Below are 20,542 nucleotides of genomic sequence, written 5' to 3'. Positions count from 1 at the left end.
AAACCAGTTGTTTCCCCACCTCCTTGGTCCATTTTCGGCCAGCTACGCCATGGTTTTTCGTATAGCCATTTTCGAAAATGACTTCCTGAAAAAAATAATGAAGAAGTTGTTTTCTGAAATTTTTGCTTGGTTTTCCTTGGTCAACGGAAATTGTTTTCTGTTGATTGTATTTTTCATGCGTTCCCATACAAAGGAAACCAAAAAATAATTTCCGATTTGGGTTTCCCAACACACCTTAAGTAGATTTGCATCCCATCCACTTTCCGTAGATGCGATTTTATGAGAGTAGGTTTTGCCGGATTTGGCGAATTTAAGTGGATTTGGCAGACATTTGATCACCTCTATAGCGCTAGTCAAAGCAATACTGGTACTGTGGTACATGACCTTTGCCAAAAATAAATGCACAAAAAAAGGAGAAATGAAATATACATACCCTATAAAAAATAAGTGACAATTTTTACCAAATTTAAATCTTCAAAGTACCATTAAAAAGGAAAAGAAAAAAGTGATCCCCTTGAATTGAAATCTTCTTGATCTTCACTGAAAAATCACCCATCATCAGATCATCAATCAATAGTACATCATGACTTTTTCTTCATACTTGTTTTCCTCAACAAAGAAACTGTTCTGCTGGCTCACGTTATTAGTGCTAATCAGCTGCTTAATCTCCTCCAAACTACTATAATCTAATGGGTTTCCACCATTGTTGACTGCTTGCTGGTTTTCTCCTACCCCATTGTAGCCAAAGCTTTGCAGACCTAAGCTCTCACCATAACCATACTCTTTGTCTTGGCTGATCTGATTATTATTACTCCAACTCCCATCAGAAGAGCTACAGCTGCCTTGATGATGATGATGATGATCACCTTTGACCAACAGATGATGACTTTGGATGGTGGGGCCCACAGGGTTTGAAGCTGCTGATGAGCTAGAAGGGTTGTTCAAGAAAGTAGTAGCAGCAGCATATTGTGGTGGGAAATTAGTAGGATCAGTTATAGGGTAATTATTATAATTGAATGGTGATGATGATGATGGGGGAAGAGGATTATTAGGTCTGGTTTTCTGGTGAGGAGAAGAAGAAGAAGAAGAAAGCAGGATTCCCATGAGTTTCTTCTTCAGCTTTGTGTTCCAATAGTTCTTGATGTCATTATCAGTCCTGCCTGGCAACTGGGCTGCAATTATTGACCACCTGCACTTCACATATACAATTTCTTGTATTGGAAATGTGTTCCATGCCCCATCACCAAATATACAATCCAAACATTACATTCAACAACACACTAATTCAATTCATTTGAGTTTAATACTATTAGCTAGAAGGAGTTTATTATTTCAAATATATATTTTAATATTACAAAAAAAAAAAAAAAGTATAACTAACAGTACACACTTTAATCAAGGAAAAAATAAAAGTGAAAAATGTGATAATTCATGATACTATGTATTAACCAATTCATGATAATTTGACAAGTAGTTTATTGCTCAATGACACCTCTGTGAATCTCCCAAACGAGAAGTCACACGTTCAAAGTACGTATGGACAGATTTTATATTGTAATAGAGTCAGTAGTACTCAAAAAAAAATTATGATAACTTGAAAAATGTAAATAAAGCATGAGACTATAGATATAAAGTGCACAAGCGATTTAGGAAAATAAATATTTTTGCCCCCTAAATATTCATAGTTGGTCGTTTTGGTCCACCAGTGCTACAAATTACAAAATATATTCTCAACTTTGCAAGATTAGGGTTGTTTTGGTCTTTCGACAAACACAACCTTAAGGATGATTTCCTTACACTTTAGTCATTTTCACCCAAGAAAAATATCTAAAGAATTAAAACGCATATGAAAATCTCTATGAACTTTAATGTTGTCTTATATTTATGTTCACTAGAGGACCAAAACTGCCACTTAAATTTTTAAAATGAAGAGCTGATATGATGATCCCACCCATGGCACTCTAAGTCCAAACTTTAAATTCACCACAGAAGTTAGTTCAAAAGTAGATGTTTAACTCCAACTTAAATACCACTTCTCTGTTTGAAGTCAAAGTGGGATTATATATTAGAAACTAAAAAAACCCCTCATGAATAAACAAAGAATCAAAAATACTTTTTTTTCCCATCAATCTAACATGGCATCCATGAGATAACTAATTCTTTTTCTTGTTTAGTTGATGGGATTTTTATTTTTTATTGTAAAAATATGAATAAGAAACTTCATCTGTCCTGGCATGCAGGCAAACCAGATTTGTTGGAGATGCTAGTATATCTTCTAATTTTATTTCTTTTTCCAAGAAATAATGAAAAAAAATAAATAAAAACTAATAGAAGTAGAGAAAGGTAGTACCTGCTACCAATGGTAGCATAGAGGCTGCAAATGATTCTATCTTCTTGGTCTGAGAAATCTCCATGTTTAATGTTAGGTCTAAGGTAGTTTAGCCATCTTAATCTGCAGCTTTTTCCACACCTTCTCAGCCCTAATTATTTATCAAGATTAGTTAGCATGCAAACCAGACATGGATCACCAACAAGACCAACAAAAACATGCATCAGATCACAATAAAAATTTCATGAAATTCGGTATAGTATAATAATATAAATACCAGCTTTTTGTGGAAGTGCAATCCAATTTCCTCCAGGGCCATTCTTCTCTATGTACTCTTTAAGCTTTTCATCTTCCTCTGGAGACCATGGCCCTCTCTTCACCTTTTCCTTGTCACAACAAGGTGCTCTTCCCATCTCTCTCTCTCTCTCTCTAAATCTCTATGTATCTATTTCTCCAGGCTTGTAATGAAAATGGTCTAGATACTTGTGGGGAAGGTGGGTTTGGACAGAAAGTATAAATATTTATTGGGGGAGGATACATAAGTCAAAGTACAGACACCACAATTTCAATTATCAGTTTTCTAACATGACTAGTATGTGATTAGCTACGAGAACTTTCTGTCATAAAATATTACAAAATAGTAATCATATATATTCAATAGAAAGAGAAACAAACCTTTAATTTTATATATATATATTGGAGACCGATCAGGTGAGAACCACATGGCCAAGGACGAAGCCAAAAAATCGATTGAGTGGGGGCAAATTTTAAATTACCTTAGAAATGTCAATAACAAAATATCAAACAGACATAATAAGGTTAAAATACAAAATATATTATAGATTATATTACAATAAAATGTTTTTTATAGATTACATAATAGTTAGGGTCGGAGCCAAAAATATACTTGAGTGGTGAAAATGTGAAAATATTTATGACAAATTAAAATATGAAACATAATCAATTAGATAAAATAATTTGAATAACACTATATTCATAAATACTTTTTAATTTCTTTTAGTTGAAGCATTTAATTTGTTAATAAATGATACGATATTTGAACATGTAACATAGGCTTTCTAATATCAAATTTGGAATTCAACCAACTAAACTACTCAAATTATTAATAATTTAAACATAAATATATGTTTTATATACACTTTAATACTATATATGTGTATATATACATAGTGTTTTGGGACATGTAAACATTATATTGTTTTTAATTTCCTCCCAATTTTTCTCATATCAACTCGATTTTATGGTGGCGGCATGGTCCATTAAAATCATCAATATTCATACTGATATATCTATATCTAGTTCAAACTCATTACCTATTTTGATACATCTATCAAGATCAAGCGTTTACCACTATGCTAAATGTTATAGTTAATTCCATTTTTTGTCCTACATTAATATGTGATAGTTCACTTTTAGTCCTTTTTTATCAGAACATCCACAATTGGTCTTAGTATTATTGTGACATGATCATTTTTGGTCATCTATATACAAAACTATTTTAATGCCGTTAAATACAAAGGTATTTCGGTATTCAATTACGAATTTTTTCAGAAATATAAACATAAAAATATAACAGGGTCAACTTACTTTGTATAAAATGGTCAAAATGTCTTTATATTTAACAACATTTCAATGATTTTGTTGACGGATGAGCAAAAATAGACATGCCACATTAATACTAGGAACAAATATGGATGTTCTGATTAAAGTTAAACTATCACCTATAAATCTATGACATAAAACGAAATTAACTCTAAATATTATAACTAGTAACAAAGGCACAATTCTTTTCTTTATACTCATATAATAATCAGTGTCACATTTTGATCGCAGCATACTAGACTCAACCATTATTCAAGCCCTTCACACAACAATTATAAATACTAGAACAATTTTGTAGTGAAGGAAGTAATAAGTATTAGGCGCCCAAGAAATGGGATCAAAACATACCGTGAATGGAAAATGATTGGTCTATGCATGATTTTCATAGCCATACGTAACTGGACTTGATGACCAAATTTAATTACGTATTAAAGTCTTCTAGCTGATCTGTATCCAGTACTTTAAGCCTTTGAGGAGTTGAGGACAATATATTCAAGGTGTTGAAACGTTTATCTCGATATTGTATATAAATTATAACAATATTTATTTATATTGACAAAAATTTGTGTGAGATTGTCTCACGGATCTTTATTTATTAGATGACAAGTAAGTTTGTAGACAACTATGTGTGCAAACCTATTATAAATTCAGTTATAAGTATTACAATATTTATTATTATTATTATTGTTGTTGTTGTTATTGTCGTTGTTATTAGTATTGAGTAATGCTTACATGAGAATTAGTCCACATTTAAAAACTAATGGAAAATTTAAGCATTTCGTATTTCTCAATCTATAGCTAATTATCTCTCATTTTTTCAAAATATGACTGAAAATTATGAATCCTAAATTACCCATATTTAGCGATGAGGGTATATTAATCCATCTAAAAATCCAATGCACCAACAAAATACACGGAGTGTCCTACCCATTGCCAACAATCAGGGTCGGATTTTAGGGCGTGTAAAATGTGCAACCGCACAGGGTCCCAAAATTTTGGGGGCCTCTAGTCCAACCCTGATGACCTAATAGTTAGTATATGTATTTGTGATTATATTGGTCCAAAATTAATTTTTTTGCATTTTTCTCTGTGTAATTTTTCTTCAATTCGCAATTTATTTATACTTTGATAGGGCCTTATTTAGTTACTAGCACAGGACCCCGCAAATAAAAAAATCGACCCTGCCAACAATAGGACTATGAAATTCATGACTCATTCATTCTACTCCAACCTAGACTACACGACCTTCAATGGCAAATTTCCTGCACTCCGTATCCCAGCGCATTCCAAAATGCACACCACCGACCACGCAAATGCGAAACTTAATGTCAATGGTTGCACAACTATGAAGGCCACAATGTACAACAGTACATGGCATACTAATATTAAATATGCAAAATGTTAATACCAAATATGCAAAATATTAATACTAAATGTTGAAACCTAGAAAAGTGTGAGAATTACATATTTTAGTGTTCAAATTTGCATTGTAAAGTTGATAATAATTACGAAAGTGTCATCGCGTTCTTTTAAGTATTTGATATGATTTGTTTGATTTTTATATATGTAAGGCTGAGAATAATTCTTATTTCCCCCCTACAAACTTGTTATCATTTGATCCAATACCCCTCTCTCTCTCTCTATATATATATATATATACATACATATATATATATAATCTCTCTCTCTCTCTCTCTCTATATATATATGTATATGTATATATATAGAGAGAGAGAGAGATTATATATATATATATATGTATGTGTATATATATATAGAGAGAGAGAGATTATATATATATATATGTATGTATATATATAGAGAGAGAGAGAACACGGTCATCCTGCAAAAAGTTAAGACTGATCTCAGTTACTCATCAAGGTTCATTAATAGATAAGAATTTTAATACAAAATAATATGAAACTAATCTATACTATATATAAAAATAATATCCTCCTCCCAAGTTTTCCCGCCCAAACTCAGGGGCATTTTAGTAATATGGTAATTATTATTGTAGTCAATTAATTAAATATTTTATTGGTCAAATAATTAATAAAGTTTATTTGGTAAGAAAATGTAAAATGCAAATTAACTAATATCTATTAATTGGTAATATCGTTTTTATATTCACGTATCAACACTATTAATAAAAGTAAAATTCTCCCCTTCATATTTTCGGCACAAGATAATATTATTAATTAATTGGTAAAAAAAATTAATAAAATTTAATTGGTAACAAAATTTTATTTACCAAATTCTGTAAATAATTAAACCATTATAATTGTGGAAATAATTGAAACAAATTCTGCGTAATTTTATAAGAAAAAATAATTTATTAATTATTATTATTATTAATTACACCAATAATAATAAAAATAATTCGAATACTTATCTATACTTCTATATCTAGACTACTATTAATAAAAATAAAAATATAAAATCATTATTTGTGAAATTTCCGCAAAAACAATAGAAAAGATAAAATAAAAAAGAAAAAGTGATATTACTAATTGATTTAAAATATAAAAGATCATAATCTATACTTCTATACTATATATAAAAGAAAAATATAATCCTCATATTTTTATTTTCCCGCCCAAACTTTTGTAGTCAATTAATTAAATATTTTATTGATCAAATAATTAATAAAGCTTATTTGTTAAGAAAATGTAAAATGGAAATTAACTAATATCTATTAATTGGTAATATCGTTGCTATATTCATGTATCAACACTATTAATTAAAGTAAAATCATTTATCGAAAAAGGAAAATGATATTACTAATTGACCGAAAATTATTTTAAAACTTTGATAAAAAATAATTATACTTTCATTTTGAAAACTTTAAGTTATTTAAACTTTTAAAAAAATTAATTAAACATGGGTTGTTAGATTTTTATAATAATCAAAATTAATTCATTCAAATATGGATTTGAATGAGGAAGATAAAAGTAAATGTAATATGGTGAAAATGAATATGCTTAAAGTATAAAAGTATAATTGCACATATATTAGTGTAATTGACTAATAATAATTGCCTAATAATTATTATGGTAATTAAGCTAAACATTGGTTGTTGAATTTATTTTTATAATAATTATAATTAAATTATTTCTCATTTTTCTCATATTTATTTTAGTAATAATATAATTACATAAGTCATATTACTTATAGATCTTTTTAAGATAACGGTAGATAAACAAGTCATATATTATTCAATTAATTGAGTAATACTTTTGCACTAATCTTATAATCAAATAAATGTACACGTTCAACATTAGAATTTTTTATAATTTTGTATTTATTTTTATTATCTCAATATATAATAAAATAAAATGTATCCGTGCATCGTACGGGTAATTGGACAATTATTTGTTCTAATTCAAGCAAGGAAAACATCATAAAACATAATCGATCCAACCAATTTCATCAATTGCGCTATATAATATTCGATGTTATAATTTATATAATTGTATATCGATCCAAATATTCTTAAAATATTATAACGAATTCATTCCGTGCAACGCACGGGCGAAAATACTAGTTTTATTATAATAATTATAAATGTTTATATTTATAATATTATTAAATTGAACCCCACATTTTTTCCTTATTTATATCATTACTAGAAATTTACGTGTTCTTTGTCAAAAAAAAAAAAAATAAAAAAAAATAGGAAATTTACGGGTTGGTATGTTGGAAGTGGATGTCAGAAAATTAAGCAGATATTTTTGTTTATAATGTCGATTTCTAAAGAAGGTAATGTCATCTCACTTCTTTATTTTTACCTTTTAATATCTCTTAACCGATTGTCTTGACATTAGAACTCTTTATATTCATTAATTTCTAGCAAATCGAGTAACGTAACCCTACTAGGTGTTAAAAGATGAATCTATTGAGATTAACCCTAATCAAGTACGTCAGATTATTGCATGGTTGAAAAAATCGCTAGGCGCTCCTTGGACGCTCGAGAAGCGCCTAGCGCCTGGACGCCTAGCTGGGGATTAATCAGCGCCTAGGCGCCCGTGTATTTTTATTTTATTTTTTAGTTTTTAAAATTTTGTTGAAGTATTTTTAAAATTTTAAAGACTAATAATTAGAAATTATATAATACTTTAATATAGTTAATACTAAAATATTAAATAGGAATCAGGGTCAAATAGGCTACCAAACTGCACACGAAACTGCAATTAGGTCATTGAACTCAAAAATAATGCAATGGGGTCTCTAAACTACACAAATTAATGCAAATTAACCAAAAGTGACTTGTTTGACTTGATCTTCCGGTTACCAACTTTAAAAATAATATTTTAAAATAATTTTAAATAAAATAGTTAATTAAAACTAAATTTAAAATTTAAAATTAAAAAAAGAACCCAATTAACTTGTTCCTGTTTGTTTTTTTTTTTTTAATTTTAATTAATTAATTTATTTAAAATTATTTTAAAATATTATTTTTAAAGTTGGTAACCCGAAGATCAGGTCAACAAGTCACTTTGGATTAATTTGCATGAATTTGTGTAGTTCAGGGACCCAATTACATTATTTTTTAGTTCGATGGCCTAATTGCAGTTTCGTGTGTAGTTCGGTGGCCTATTTGACCCTTATTCCTATTAAATATTAACCTAAAAAATATCTAGAGTTTGTACAATTTAGAGTTATTTTGCTAAAAACGATGTTGTTTTGAGTGAAATAATCCATTTGAAAAAGAGCAATAGTTAATCGGCCAACTAGGCGGCCTAGTCAATGCCTAGCTAGGAAGCCTAGTTGGCGCCTAGGAAGCCTAGGCGGTGCTTAGGCGGCCTAGGCGGAGCTTAGGCGGTCGCTAGCCGGCCAATCTCCTAGACCACCATTTGAGGTGATACGCTAGGCAGTCGACCAGCACCTAGCGCCTAGCGCCTAGGCGGGATTTTTGCAACACTGGATTATTGACAAGGTAACCATAAAATTCTAAGAAATGTGTTTTAATTATGATTTTCATAGACTTTTAAGGATTTTTATAAAATCTAAAAGTTTGGAGGTATTCAATTTAAACTTTCAGGGAACCTTTAAAAGTCGAGCGGTATTCAATCAAGATTTTTAAAGAGTTTTTAAAAGTCGGGTGGTATTCAATTAAGACTTAAGAGTCTTTAAAAGTCATGTTGTATTCAAAAAGTTATGAATTTGTATAGACTTTTTAATTTGAGGACTTTTGTAGACTTTTCCTTATCAAATATAAATACTTGAAATCCAAGCATCAATCCCAAGATTTCAAAAATTTCTTTCTATGCAGACTAAAGCTTTTTTATCTTTATTTTAACTCCATTTTTTCTCCTTATTTAAACTTTATAAACCTTATACCTAAATTGAATATTTTTTTTTTCATTATCCTATATTTTCGTTATACCTAAACTCTGTCAATTTTTTCTCTCTCATAAACTTTGCAATATTCCTCTAAAAATTCAAACTAATATTATTTTTACTTTATTATTGCTTGTATATTTTGATTGTTTTTAATTTTTTTCTACAAACCTTTTATCCCTAACTTCTAAACTTTATCTATGAACTTTTCTCCCTAACTTCTAAACTTTTTATAAGAACTTTTTCTGCCTAAATACATGATCTATCAAACTATCATCATCAAATTTTACTATATGTTCCATAATATTCATATAAATACTTATATATTTTGATTTTTATTCTTTTTATGTTTATATTCACAGGCTACCACGAATAACGAACTACTATTCGCAACGTGGCTACAAACAATAGCACATTGTTAAGAACTATATAATAAAAAGAATTTTATGATATATTATAACATGTTTTGTAAGAAAATTATAAATGATAAGAATTGAAATCATTGATAATTTGTAAGGATGTATTCAATTTAGAATTTCAATGTCTTTTGTAGACTTTTTAAAATAAAAAAGATGATAAAAATTTATGAATGTTATATATATATATATATATATATATATATATATATATATATATATATAGATTTTGGTTCAAATGCGGCCGTGCTCTCCCGTGCGGCCGTGCGGTCACACACCACTCAATGTTACAAAATACACCACTCAATGTTAAGAAAGACACCACAATGAAACACAATGAAACACACCACAATGTTAAGAAACACACCACAATGCATATTTATGTGGTGTGTTTCTTAACAGTGTATTTCGTAACATTGAGTGGTGTAAACCGCACGGCCGCACCTGATCATGACTCTATATATATATATAGACTTTTATAGAGTCTTACAAAGCTTTAAAAAGTTTTGAACGACTCTATGAAAGTTAATAAAAGTTTATTAAAATCTATCATTTTAAAAATCTTTAAATGTCTGCAAATATTATGATTGAATACACCCCCTTAAATTGGATTCTCAATGCAAGCAATTTACAAGTCCCCTTAGTTTGAACTGGTTACCTATGAGCAACCAATCTTAGTTCACCTCTTTGTGATCCGTTGTAAGCTAGGATTACAATATAAGGCCGGTTTACTTAATGTACACCTTCAAATTGTGAACGTGAATTTTTTTCATCACACAGAAAAAAATGAATCTATTTATTACAACCCAAAATAAGTTAATAAGTTTTGCTTTGCTAGCTGCCATAATCTTCGAATGAGTTTGAATCCTACCAATGACTACCAAAAAGAGAAGGCATCAATATAATTTACGTTGTTGTAAACATTAGCGTATAAGTATTTGAGAGTATGAAAATTACCACAAACAATTAATATATTCTTGAGAAGCACGTTACGTAAATTATAACGTTATGTCATCTTCCCTTTCCTCATTAAGATTTTTGCATACACCATCAACTAACCCTTGCTAATTACATTGACTTTCATCCAATACTACAATAATTGGCTGACTCAGTACAACGTATGATGAAGATATGGACTTCACCCATTAGGATAAAGGCAAGAAATTTATTTCTAAGTAAAGTAAGTGTTTATATTATTTTGATTTCAAAAAAAAGTGTTTATATTATTTCTAAATTCTAGAGTAAAATAAGTGTGTGCCAATTATCTTGTGGTCTTATCAGTCGTTATATTATAGACCATGGTCACAAAACGACGCAGTTTTATTAAGTAGGAGAAACGGCTGCCGTAAGTCGTAACGGAGTCAAATGATACTACAATTCATCTCAAAAGATACTGTTACACATTTGTTTTTATATTATCAAATGAAATTGTAATTATATCGAAATGAAACTTTAGTTGTGTTGAAAGAAATTGCAGTATATATAAAATGAAACTGAATAACAGTTTCACATTTTGAGTGTATATTGTCCAATGAAACTGTAGTTATATCGAAATGGTATTGTAATTGTGTTGAAATGAATCTGCAGTGTATTATAAAAGAAACTGTAGTTGTGTTGGAAAGAAACTAAATAACGGTTTCACATATTTGAGTGTATAATGTCGAATGAAACTGCAGTTATATAAAAAAGGAACTACAGTTGTGTTGAAAGGCAACTGGAGTGTATTAAACTGATTGAAAGTTAACGGCGCGAAACGGAGGCCGTTTCAATCGTTTGTTTTCATTAATCAAAACGACGTCATTTTGATGCATGGTCCACAATCCATTGTGGACCGCAATCCACAGTAAAATTTGCGGTGGTCTGATGGTGTCAATGTTACCATTTAAGTCTCATCCTAATCTAGGACATTGGTATAATCATGTTGACCAGATACTATAGACAGGTTATTTTGTAGTAAAAAAAAGTACATATTATATAATAATAGTTGACATATTATTGTCTATAGTTAACATGTTATGCGCCTACGTCTACATATAATATGTTAATTACAAACACATAATTTTACAATTGATAAACAATTATGTCTGTTTGTTATGAATTTCTAGTCCATCTTGAGTTGTTGCTTAGTTTATAGGAATAAAGTTTACATAAGTCATCAAACTACATGTGAAATTACAATTAGGTCATCTAACTTAAAAAAAAACTTGCAATTGAGTCGTTTAACAATGCAAAACCGTGTAACTAAACTGCAATTAATATCTTCTCTTGCTTACGACTGGAATGACGGTTAATTCATTAAAAACTAATTTTTAATTTATCTTAATAAATTTAAATAAAATTATTTTTAAAAATAAAATTATTTTAAAATATAAAAACAAATTTTAAGGGTCTGTTTACTAAGAAAATTGTTTTCTATTATCTAATTTTTCAGTTTTCATTCTCTGTTTTCCTTTCTCTATTTTCTGTTTAGAAAACTTGTTTACTAACACTTATTTTTTCAAATTTATTTTTTAGATTAACATTATAAAATTAACATAAGTTTAATTTTGAGTGATTTTTAGACCTTATATTTAAAATATATTTGGTTTAAATAAAATAAATATAATTTTCACTTTTAAGTCTAATATATGTAAAAAATTTTACATTTGATATTCGAACCAAATTCTTTTTTTTTTTTTGTATATAACATAACTAATAACCTATTAAGTTCACATAAAATTTAATTTAGATAATATTAATATTTTTTAGATAATATTTAAAATATTTTTGGATATATTCATTTGAATGACATGTATATAATATATAATTTTTATTTTGATTTCTAATATAATAATATATGTGAAATTTTTGCCAAAGACCTTGTGGTCTAGTGACACCTGGTTTACACTCTCACATGGAAGGGACTAGGTTCGAGCCTTCAAGTGGAGGCGACTCTTAACTCAGAAGATGATGATGATAGTTGGTGTGTGAAATATTAGGGCATAGCGAAACGTGTATCATTTGTGATGTGACCCCGCAAACGTAGGAGGAATTCTCTGAATTTCATAAGCATATTCTAGTTCGTTTAAAAATCAAGTAAAAACATATAAGAATTCACTAGCATTGAAGACTCACGAATTAACAATTGGTATTAGAGCCCCGAATTGCACAAACATATTCTGATTCGTTTATCTTTTTCATGCACTGTTTTAATTATCTATTATAGTTCTTATATAGAATTAAATACAAATACTTAATTTGATTAAAAATCAAGTAAAAATATATAAGAATTCACTAGCATTGAAGATTCACAAATTAACAATTGGTATTAGAGCCCATGGACTTAATTTATTAGTCTAGAGATCTGGGTGCTTTGTGTTTCTTGAACTCAGAAACTCATTTTATTCACGTGTTTGTATTAATTTTTCTGTTTTTTTAACGTACTAATTAACTATTTGTTGAGTGTTTTAGGATGCATAGACACATGCCACCAGAATTAACCCTAGGTCTTGAGGGTGGAATGAGGTAAGGTCATTGCTTAGTCTTTGGGTTATCAAGGCCCTTTTCTAGTAAAATGCAGGGTTCTGTACATGAAGGGTTGATATGAGGGCTAAGGGTGGGGGATAGGAGCTTCATGAGCATCGGTCCCACCCTTTGGTATGGGGCTAGGACCATTTGAGTATAGTTTATGTGGGTGTGTGTGATGACTTGGGCAGTATAAATATTTTTGACATATGATGAATGAGAGTGTTGAATATGAGAGCCTATGGCCGAATAGTTGTAAGGTTCTTGCCTCTTTTGTTGGAGTCACTTTTAGGCTCATGTACATAACTCCTTTTGATATATATGAAAATCTTGTTTGATAAAAAAAATCTATTAATTAAAAAAAAAAAGATGCACCTTAAAGCTCAAGGAGAAATAGTTTGGAGATCTGTACTAACTGGATGGGAACATACAACTAAGGATGGTGCAACACCAAATGATCCAACTATGTCAAAGCCCGAAATTGAATGGACAGTAGCTGAAATGACGTTGGCTAACTATAACAACAAAGCTATGTATACTATCTTTTCACTAATGCATGAGGAACAATTTAATCTTATTGCATGGTGTGATACAGCAAATTAAATGAGGTGTGGGAAATACTGGAAATTACTTATGAAGGCACAAGCTCGGTGAAACAATCAAAACTACTTAAGATTAATTATGTTTGAAACTTAAGGAGTGGTTGGTGTTTGTTCAAGTCAAGATTTGATCTTTTTTCTATCCTTGATTTAAGGAGATATCTCTGCAACAAAAATTCAAAGGTTTCATATCTATGTTGCAAGTGTAAATAGGTGGTGTATCTACAGAGAAATTGAAGCTGATAAAATATACAATAAGAGAGTACTGCATTTAACCGTCGTTGTTGTTTTAATATGCAAATTCTGTAAAATTTATACAGACTTATTTTATTTTAGATGGCTATCTAGAATAGATATATGATGTAATTAAGCTGATGTTCTTCAAGAAGCAGAAGTCTTGTTCATTGGTTTAGGAAAGGTGAACAAATTAAGAACGGTGATTCCTACATAACTATCAACTCAGAAGATGATGATGATTAGTTGGTGTGTGAAAGATTAGGCCATAGTTGTTGTATGGAAATTTGTATTCCGCCGATGGTGGGCGATGTTCAAAAACGGACAGGACATGGGGAATTTCTAGTCCGCCGGCTGTGACGTCTTGTTCTACTGCCACCACTCAAACGTTAACCGCATGTGGACCATATGGCAACAGCTCGGCGATGCCGGAAAGGGGTAGAGGAGGGGGATAGACTTCCCCGACTCGGATTGGCTGGACGCCACTTTCTTCTTCTACGACGAGAACACCCAAGTCGTGCGTGTTCGGGTCGGCGACGCTTTGGATAACCAGAAATAGGGTACAAGTACGAGTTTACAAAGCTACTATGGCCGGATAGCAAGCCTGTTCCTTCTAAGAAGACGGGTTTGGCAGCGAAGTCCAATGCGTCGTTCGTGACCAACGTGTTCCAGATGACGCTGGACAAGGTGGTGCAAGTGAAGGTGGCGAGGTCGAGAAAATCCCGGAGCAAGGAAGAGAAGGAAGTAGAAGAGGAAATCTTGTTGATTGAAGGTATTGAGGTGGCGATGGACAAGTTTGGCGTGTATCTGAACGACGAGGATGAGCCAGAGGCCGGGAAATTGAAGGCCAAGTACGCTCGGAGCTTTGCGAGCTTGCCGCACAAGCGAAAGGGGTCGAAAAAGATCAAAGCCAGCCTGAGCTTGTGTCTGAATGAGCCACTGGAAGATTTAGGGGCTGAGGACGATGATGCAGTGCTGGTGACTTTGGCACCAAAGGTTAGCGAAGGCGTCGTCACCGTTGAAAACATTAAGATCGTCTACGGTTCTTAGGCCCGCCAACCAACACCAACACCAGAAATATGGAGAGAAAATGATTGAGAGTTTGTGCAACGATGATGCTCCTCATCCGACAGATCTAGTGGGTTACAATTTCTCCCTCTCCACCCGGCATGCCGTTGGAAATTATGGTCGCCGGTGCATCGCCACTACTTTTTACAATTTTTTAATTAAAAATTAATACGACGTCGGTTTATATAAAAAGACCGATGTCGTATCTATATGTTTTTTTTTTATAAAAAAAAAACGACATAAGGCGTCAGTTTTTTGGAAAAATCGACACCATATCTCTTTTTTTTTTTAAAGGTGACATACGATGTCGATTTTTTTAAAAAATCGACGTTGTATGTACTTATTTAGAAAATTAAAAATTATATACAACGTTAAAATCGACGTTATATAATTTATTTATAACGTCTGCTAGAACTACATCAGAAAATAACCGACGTCGTATGCCCAAAATAACTGACGTTAAAAGGTATTTTTGTAGTAGTGCACCATTTTCATCTTCATTTAATAGAGAAGTCATTTACTCTTTCCTTACTCTTCCTTTACATTTATTGCAATGTTAATGATGCTTTCCTTTATCTTTGCTATGTTTATGCTTATAATATGTGAGTAGTTAGCTATTGGGTTTGGATTAGGGTGATATTGCCTTTCTTGATGCTAGAAATGTGATTATCACATAAAGGGGATGAACATCCCACCTAGGGTTCTTATGTTTTAGATGATTTATGAATTCCCTTGTTAATCTTTGATACGTAGCAATTATTAATAACTTATTCTGGAGAGTCTTTCACTACAATGAGAATTGGGTGAAAGACTCAAGCCTCACCATTCTCAAACTCATTTTCTTTCTTGCTATGAAAATAGGGTAAAATGGGGCTTAAAATACTTATGTGTTTCAAGAGTTAGGATTGATGTATCACGAAAGTGGGGCAATCCTTGCTCTAATTCTTGTTTATTGCTTACAATTGTGGCTTAGACTAGAGTTCTTTTGTTCATTGCCATAAACCCTTGGGTGGTTAGTTCTCCACTAATTCCTAGTTGTGGATGCATCAAGAAGGCAATTCCCCTAATTTGAACACATATTTTATCATTAAGTTTTACTAGTGTTCAATTTGCATTCCCTTGCATTTTAATCCTCAAAATTCTAGTTTTTAGCTCCCCTCAAATCATGATTTGCTTGGATCCTTGCGGGTTCCAAGACCTTGGTGCCTAGAATTCTAGTTTATCACCTAAGTACGCGCCACAGCCCCAATCCCTAGTGGAACGACATATTCACCCACTTTTTACCATCACCCTATCCATACACCACATTCGCTGCTTCGCTGCTGGAGAAAATAATCCTGACTCAGACTTAAAGGAGACTAATGATGATCCTATAGTTTTACTAACAAAACAATATTCTAAAATCTTGAAACAGGAAAAACAAATTAACAATTCACGTGGAGGAAAAATCACAAAGCCAAATAGGACAATGTTCAAACTCATAAAAAAGCTTTGCTAGAAATGATGGTTCAAATCACAACTGAGGTTCATTCTCAAAAAACTCACAATCAAAAGAAAAGGCCAATAGTAAAGATATTCAATGCTATGAATGTGAAAGATACAAGAATGCTCAAGTCGAGTGTCACACTTACTTAAGGAGTAAAAAGTCTATGTCTGTATTAACATAGAGTGATGATAAACCCAAGTTAAATCACTCTAAATCGGACTCAGAATAAATTGTAGGAAACTTTGTTGCATTCACAACTGTAGTTGAAACTGAACCAAAACTAGATGGTGTGGAGTATACATCAGTCGAAGACAAAGAGCTACCAACCCCCTCAATTAAACAAGAGTATAAGAAATTGCACTCAAAATGGAAATCTGTTGAACAGTGTATCATTTGTAATCATCTAGTGGAGTTGGGTTTCATTGTTGTGTGACCCCGTAGACTTAGGAAGAATTCTCTGAATTAGTAAACAATTCTAGTTCTTTTTTTTTTCTTGCACTGTTTTTATTATCTATTTTTTTCTTATACAGAATTAAATAGAGATGATTAATTTTGATTAAAAATCAAGTAGAAACCAGATAAGAATTCACATGCATTATTCTCATCTGGTTTCTACTTGATTTTTAATCAAATTAATTATTTGTATTTAATTTTGTATAAGAACCAAAATAGATAATTAAAACAGTGCAGGAAAAAATAAATAAACTAGAATTGCGCAATTTAGAGAATTCCTCCTACGTCTACAAGGTCACACAACACTGAAACCCAACTCCACTAGATGATCACAGATGATACACGATTCAACAAATTTCCATACAACAGTTATGGCCTAATCTTTCACACACCAACTAATCATCATCATCTTCTGAGTTGGTAGTTATGTAGGAATCACCGTTCTTAATTTCTTCACCTATCCTGAACCAATGAACAAGACTTCCGCTTCTTGAAGAACATCAGCTTAATTACATCATATATCTATTCTAGATAGCCATCTAAAATAAAATAATTCTGTATAAATTTTACAGAATTTGCATATTAAAACAACAACGACAGTTAAATGTAATACTCTATTGTTGTATATTTTATCAACCCCAATTTCTCTGTAGATACACCACCTATTTACACTTGCAACATAGATCTGAAACCTTTGAATTTTTGTTGTAGAGATATCTCCTTAAATCAAGGATAGAAAAAAAGATCAAATCTTGACTTGAACAAACACCAGCCACTCCTTTAAGTTTCCGACATAATTAATCTTAGACTTGAGGCATAATTAATTAATTAATTTTATATATATATATATATATATATATATATATATATATATATTAATGAAGACCAATAAAACTAAATTTAACTTAGAATAACTTGACAAATATCTTGCCAATTAATTATTCTATACATATTAATTTTCTCTTACAATCTCTCCCTTTGGCAATTATTTGTCAAAACTATACACATATATTCTTAATGAAAAATAAAATAATAATCACAATATTATCATTAATGGTGCCTTAAGATATGTTGTGTTAACATGTAAAGCTACAAACACTAAGGATTCTAGACAACAAATTTTAATAATTAATTATGCCAAGAAGATCATCACCATTTGTCCTGAATAGCCAAACAAAAATAAAATATCCATCATTCAACCATCATTCAACATGCTAGCATCCAATCAATTAATGATTATTTAATCATCCAACCAATCAATCTATCTAACCATGTAAATGAATATTTCAATATCCAGTAATGAAAGAGTACTATAATTGTTCACCAACTAATAAACATTATAAAGTATTACCACATTAGCTTTGCAAGCTCCCCCTTAATAATTACTCTCCCTTTTTGCCATAATTGACAAAGGGAGCAATTGTGTTCATCTAGTAGAAGCAACAACTTGTTCTTCATATTCAAGTGATTGAAGAAGTAGTGTACCATCCAACACCATCTTCTCAACTTGCGCAATAGTAGTCTGCAAATTAGTAAGAACGGAATGGACAATATTCAATCTAAGTCGGACATCAGCAACATTTCAAGACACACTAGGAATAGTAACAGACACAAACGGGCCTTCAGAAGCAGCATCAACAATCAAACTAGTAAAAGAGAAATAATCAAAGTGGGATCCATGAAACAGTCGCTTGTCGATGACATACTTGGATCCGATAGTCTTTTCTTTCCCGTCTTTGGCATTTTTGAAATCCCTGCTTGCAAAGAATGCCATAAATTAAGCTAGAAAAAGGGAGAAACACCTTATTTTCTTTGCCTAACTCATGATATGATTTGAATACCATCTCCCCCAAATCAAACTCAATATCATGAACAGTAAGGTGGCCATCCTCATTGAAACATAATGAGAATCAATAGTGGGCGTCCAGTTGTTCGTTGCAAGACAACAGAATAGTGTAACTTGAGGTAAGGAAGCGAGACTCAAGATCACCAGCATTCTTCGCATCTCTCTTTGGTCAAGTAGAATCATGTGAGTGAGTTAGTGCAGATGTAATGAGATCAAAATCGGGGAGAAAATACTTGTCAATCTCCATCCTGCCATAGAAATCATTTATAACATTTAGACAAAAATTATACCACTTATGGTATAGGGTTCTGGAAGTGTCTTTGGTCAAGTTGGTGTAAAATTCCTATGTCACCAAGTCACAGTACGGGCCCACATTGGTCATAGCTTGCAACAAATTTTGAGAACGAAGAAGCTGAACAAGATTGCAACAGGTAGTAAAGTTTTCACCAAGCTGAACAAGGTTGCAATCTTGTTCAGCTTCTTCGTTCTCAAAATTTACTGCAAACTGTGACCAATGTGGGCACATACTGTGACTTGGTGACACGAGAATTCTACACCAACTTGACCAAAGACACAAATGATTCTTCCAGTATCCTCTACCATAAAGTCTACATTAGAAAACATTGGTATAATTTTAGTCTAAATATGATTTCTATGGCAGGACAGAGATTGACAAGCCTTTCCTCCCCGATTTTAATCTCATTGCATCTACACTAACTCACTCACATGATTTACTTGGCCAAAGAGGGACGAGTTATGTTATTATGTTGCGTCTTGCATCAAACAACTAGTTGCCCACTGTTACTGCTCATTATGTTTCCAAGAGGATGGCCACCTTACTATTCAAGATTCATAATCGTATTAAGTTTGATTTGGGGAAGATGATATTCAATCGTATCGTATTATGTTTCTCCCTGTTTCTAGCTTAATTTATGACATTCTTTGCATGCAGGGATTTCAGAAATATTAAAATGAGGAAGAAAGACTATCGGATCCTGCAGGGATTTCAGAAATATTAAAATGAGGAAGAAAGACTATCGGATCCATGTATCTCATCCACAAGCGACTGTTTTAGGGATAACACTTTGATGATTTCTCTTTTACTTGTTTGATTGTTGTTGTTGCTTCCGAAGGCCCGTCTGTGTCTGTTACTACTCCTGCTCCTAGTGTGTCTCCAAATGTTGAGATTACTGTTGCGCAAGTTGAAAAGATTCTACAAAGTGGGAGATTTTAAGAGAAAATTAATATGTATAGAATAATTAATTGGAAATATATTTGTAAGTTATTCTAAGTTTAATTTAGTTTTGTTGTCTTCATTAAGAGATATAATTAATTATGCCTAAGGTCTAAGATTAATTATGTCTGAAGCTTAAAGGAGTGGTTGGTGTTTGTTCAAGCGAGTTGGTTGTGCCAGGCTAAGATTTGAGGTCTGTAAAGTTTATAGAGACTTATTTTCTTTTAGATAAGATTTGAGGTCTGTAAAGTTTAAATAGACTTATTTTCTTTTAGATAGCTATCTAGAATAGATATGTGTAGAATAGATATGTGATGTAAGCTGATATCCTTCAAGAAGGAGAAGTCCATAACTACCAACTCAAAAGATGATGATGATTAGTTGGTGTGTGAAAGATTAGGCCATAGTTG

At 31.5% G+C, this 20,542-nt stretch overlaps 2 protein-coding genes across 2 annotated transcripts; one reads left to right on the top strand and one right to left on the bottom strand.

Moving 5' to 3' along the window:
* Window positions 1-319: 319 nt before the first annotated feature.
* Window positions 320-2,857, bottom strand: LOC116021888 (transcription factor RAX2-like). The gene is made up of 3 exons (XM_031262403.1): window positions 2,607-2,857; window positions 2,351-2,480; window positions 320-1,189 (listed from the first exon to the last, which is right to left on the bottom strand). Exons 1-3 carry the CDS (start codon window positions 2,740-2,742, stop codon window positions 571-573), a joined length of 885 nt encoding a protein of 294 aa, XP_031118263.1. The 5' UTR covers window positions 2,743-2,857; the 3' UTR covers window positions 320-570.
* An 11,860-nt stretch (window positions 2,858-14,717) lies between these two features.
* On the top strand, window positions 14,718-15,095 carry LOC116023411 (polyphenol oxidase II, chloroplastic-like). The gene has a single exon (XM_031264411.1). It carries the CDS (start codon window positions 14,718-14,720, stop codon window positions 15,093-15,095), a length of 378 nt encoding a protein of 125 aa, XP_031120271.1.
* Window positions 15,096-20,542: the final 5,447 nt, after the last annotated feature.

Source organism: Ipomoea triloba, chromosome 6 (assembly GCF_003576645.1).
Source record: "Ipomoea triloba cultivar NCNSP0323 chromosome 6, ASM357664v1".
In the NCBI taxonomy this organism is placed as follows: domain Eukaryota; kingdom Viridiplantae; phylum Streptophyta; class Magnoliopsida; order Solanales; family Convolvulaceae; genus Ipomoea; species Ipomoea triloba.
Note: the sequence above shows the minus strand (reverse complement) of the source record. Positions and strands in the feature narration are given on the sequence as shown.

Bases quoted from the DNA above. Each gene is read 5' to 3' on its own strand.
- LOC116021888 (XM_031262403.1), bottom strand. From the start codon at position 2,742: ATGGGAAGAGCACCTTGTTGTGACAAGGAAAAGGTGAAGAGAGGGCCA. The intron at 2,481-2,606 runs GTATTTATATTA...ATAAATAATTAG, and splicing joins TGCACTTCCACAAAAAGCTG to GGCTGAGAAGGTGTGGAAAA. The intron at 1,190-2,350 runs GTACTACCTTTC...TGTGAAGTGCAG, and splicing joins TATGCTACCATTGGTAGCAG to GTGGTCAATAATTGCAGCCC.
- LOC116023411 (XM_031264411.1), top strand. From the start codon at position 14,718: ATGACGCTGGACAAGGTGGTGCAAGTGAAGGTGGCGAGGTCGAGAAAA.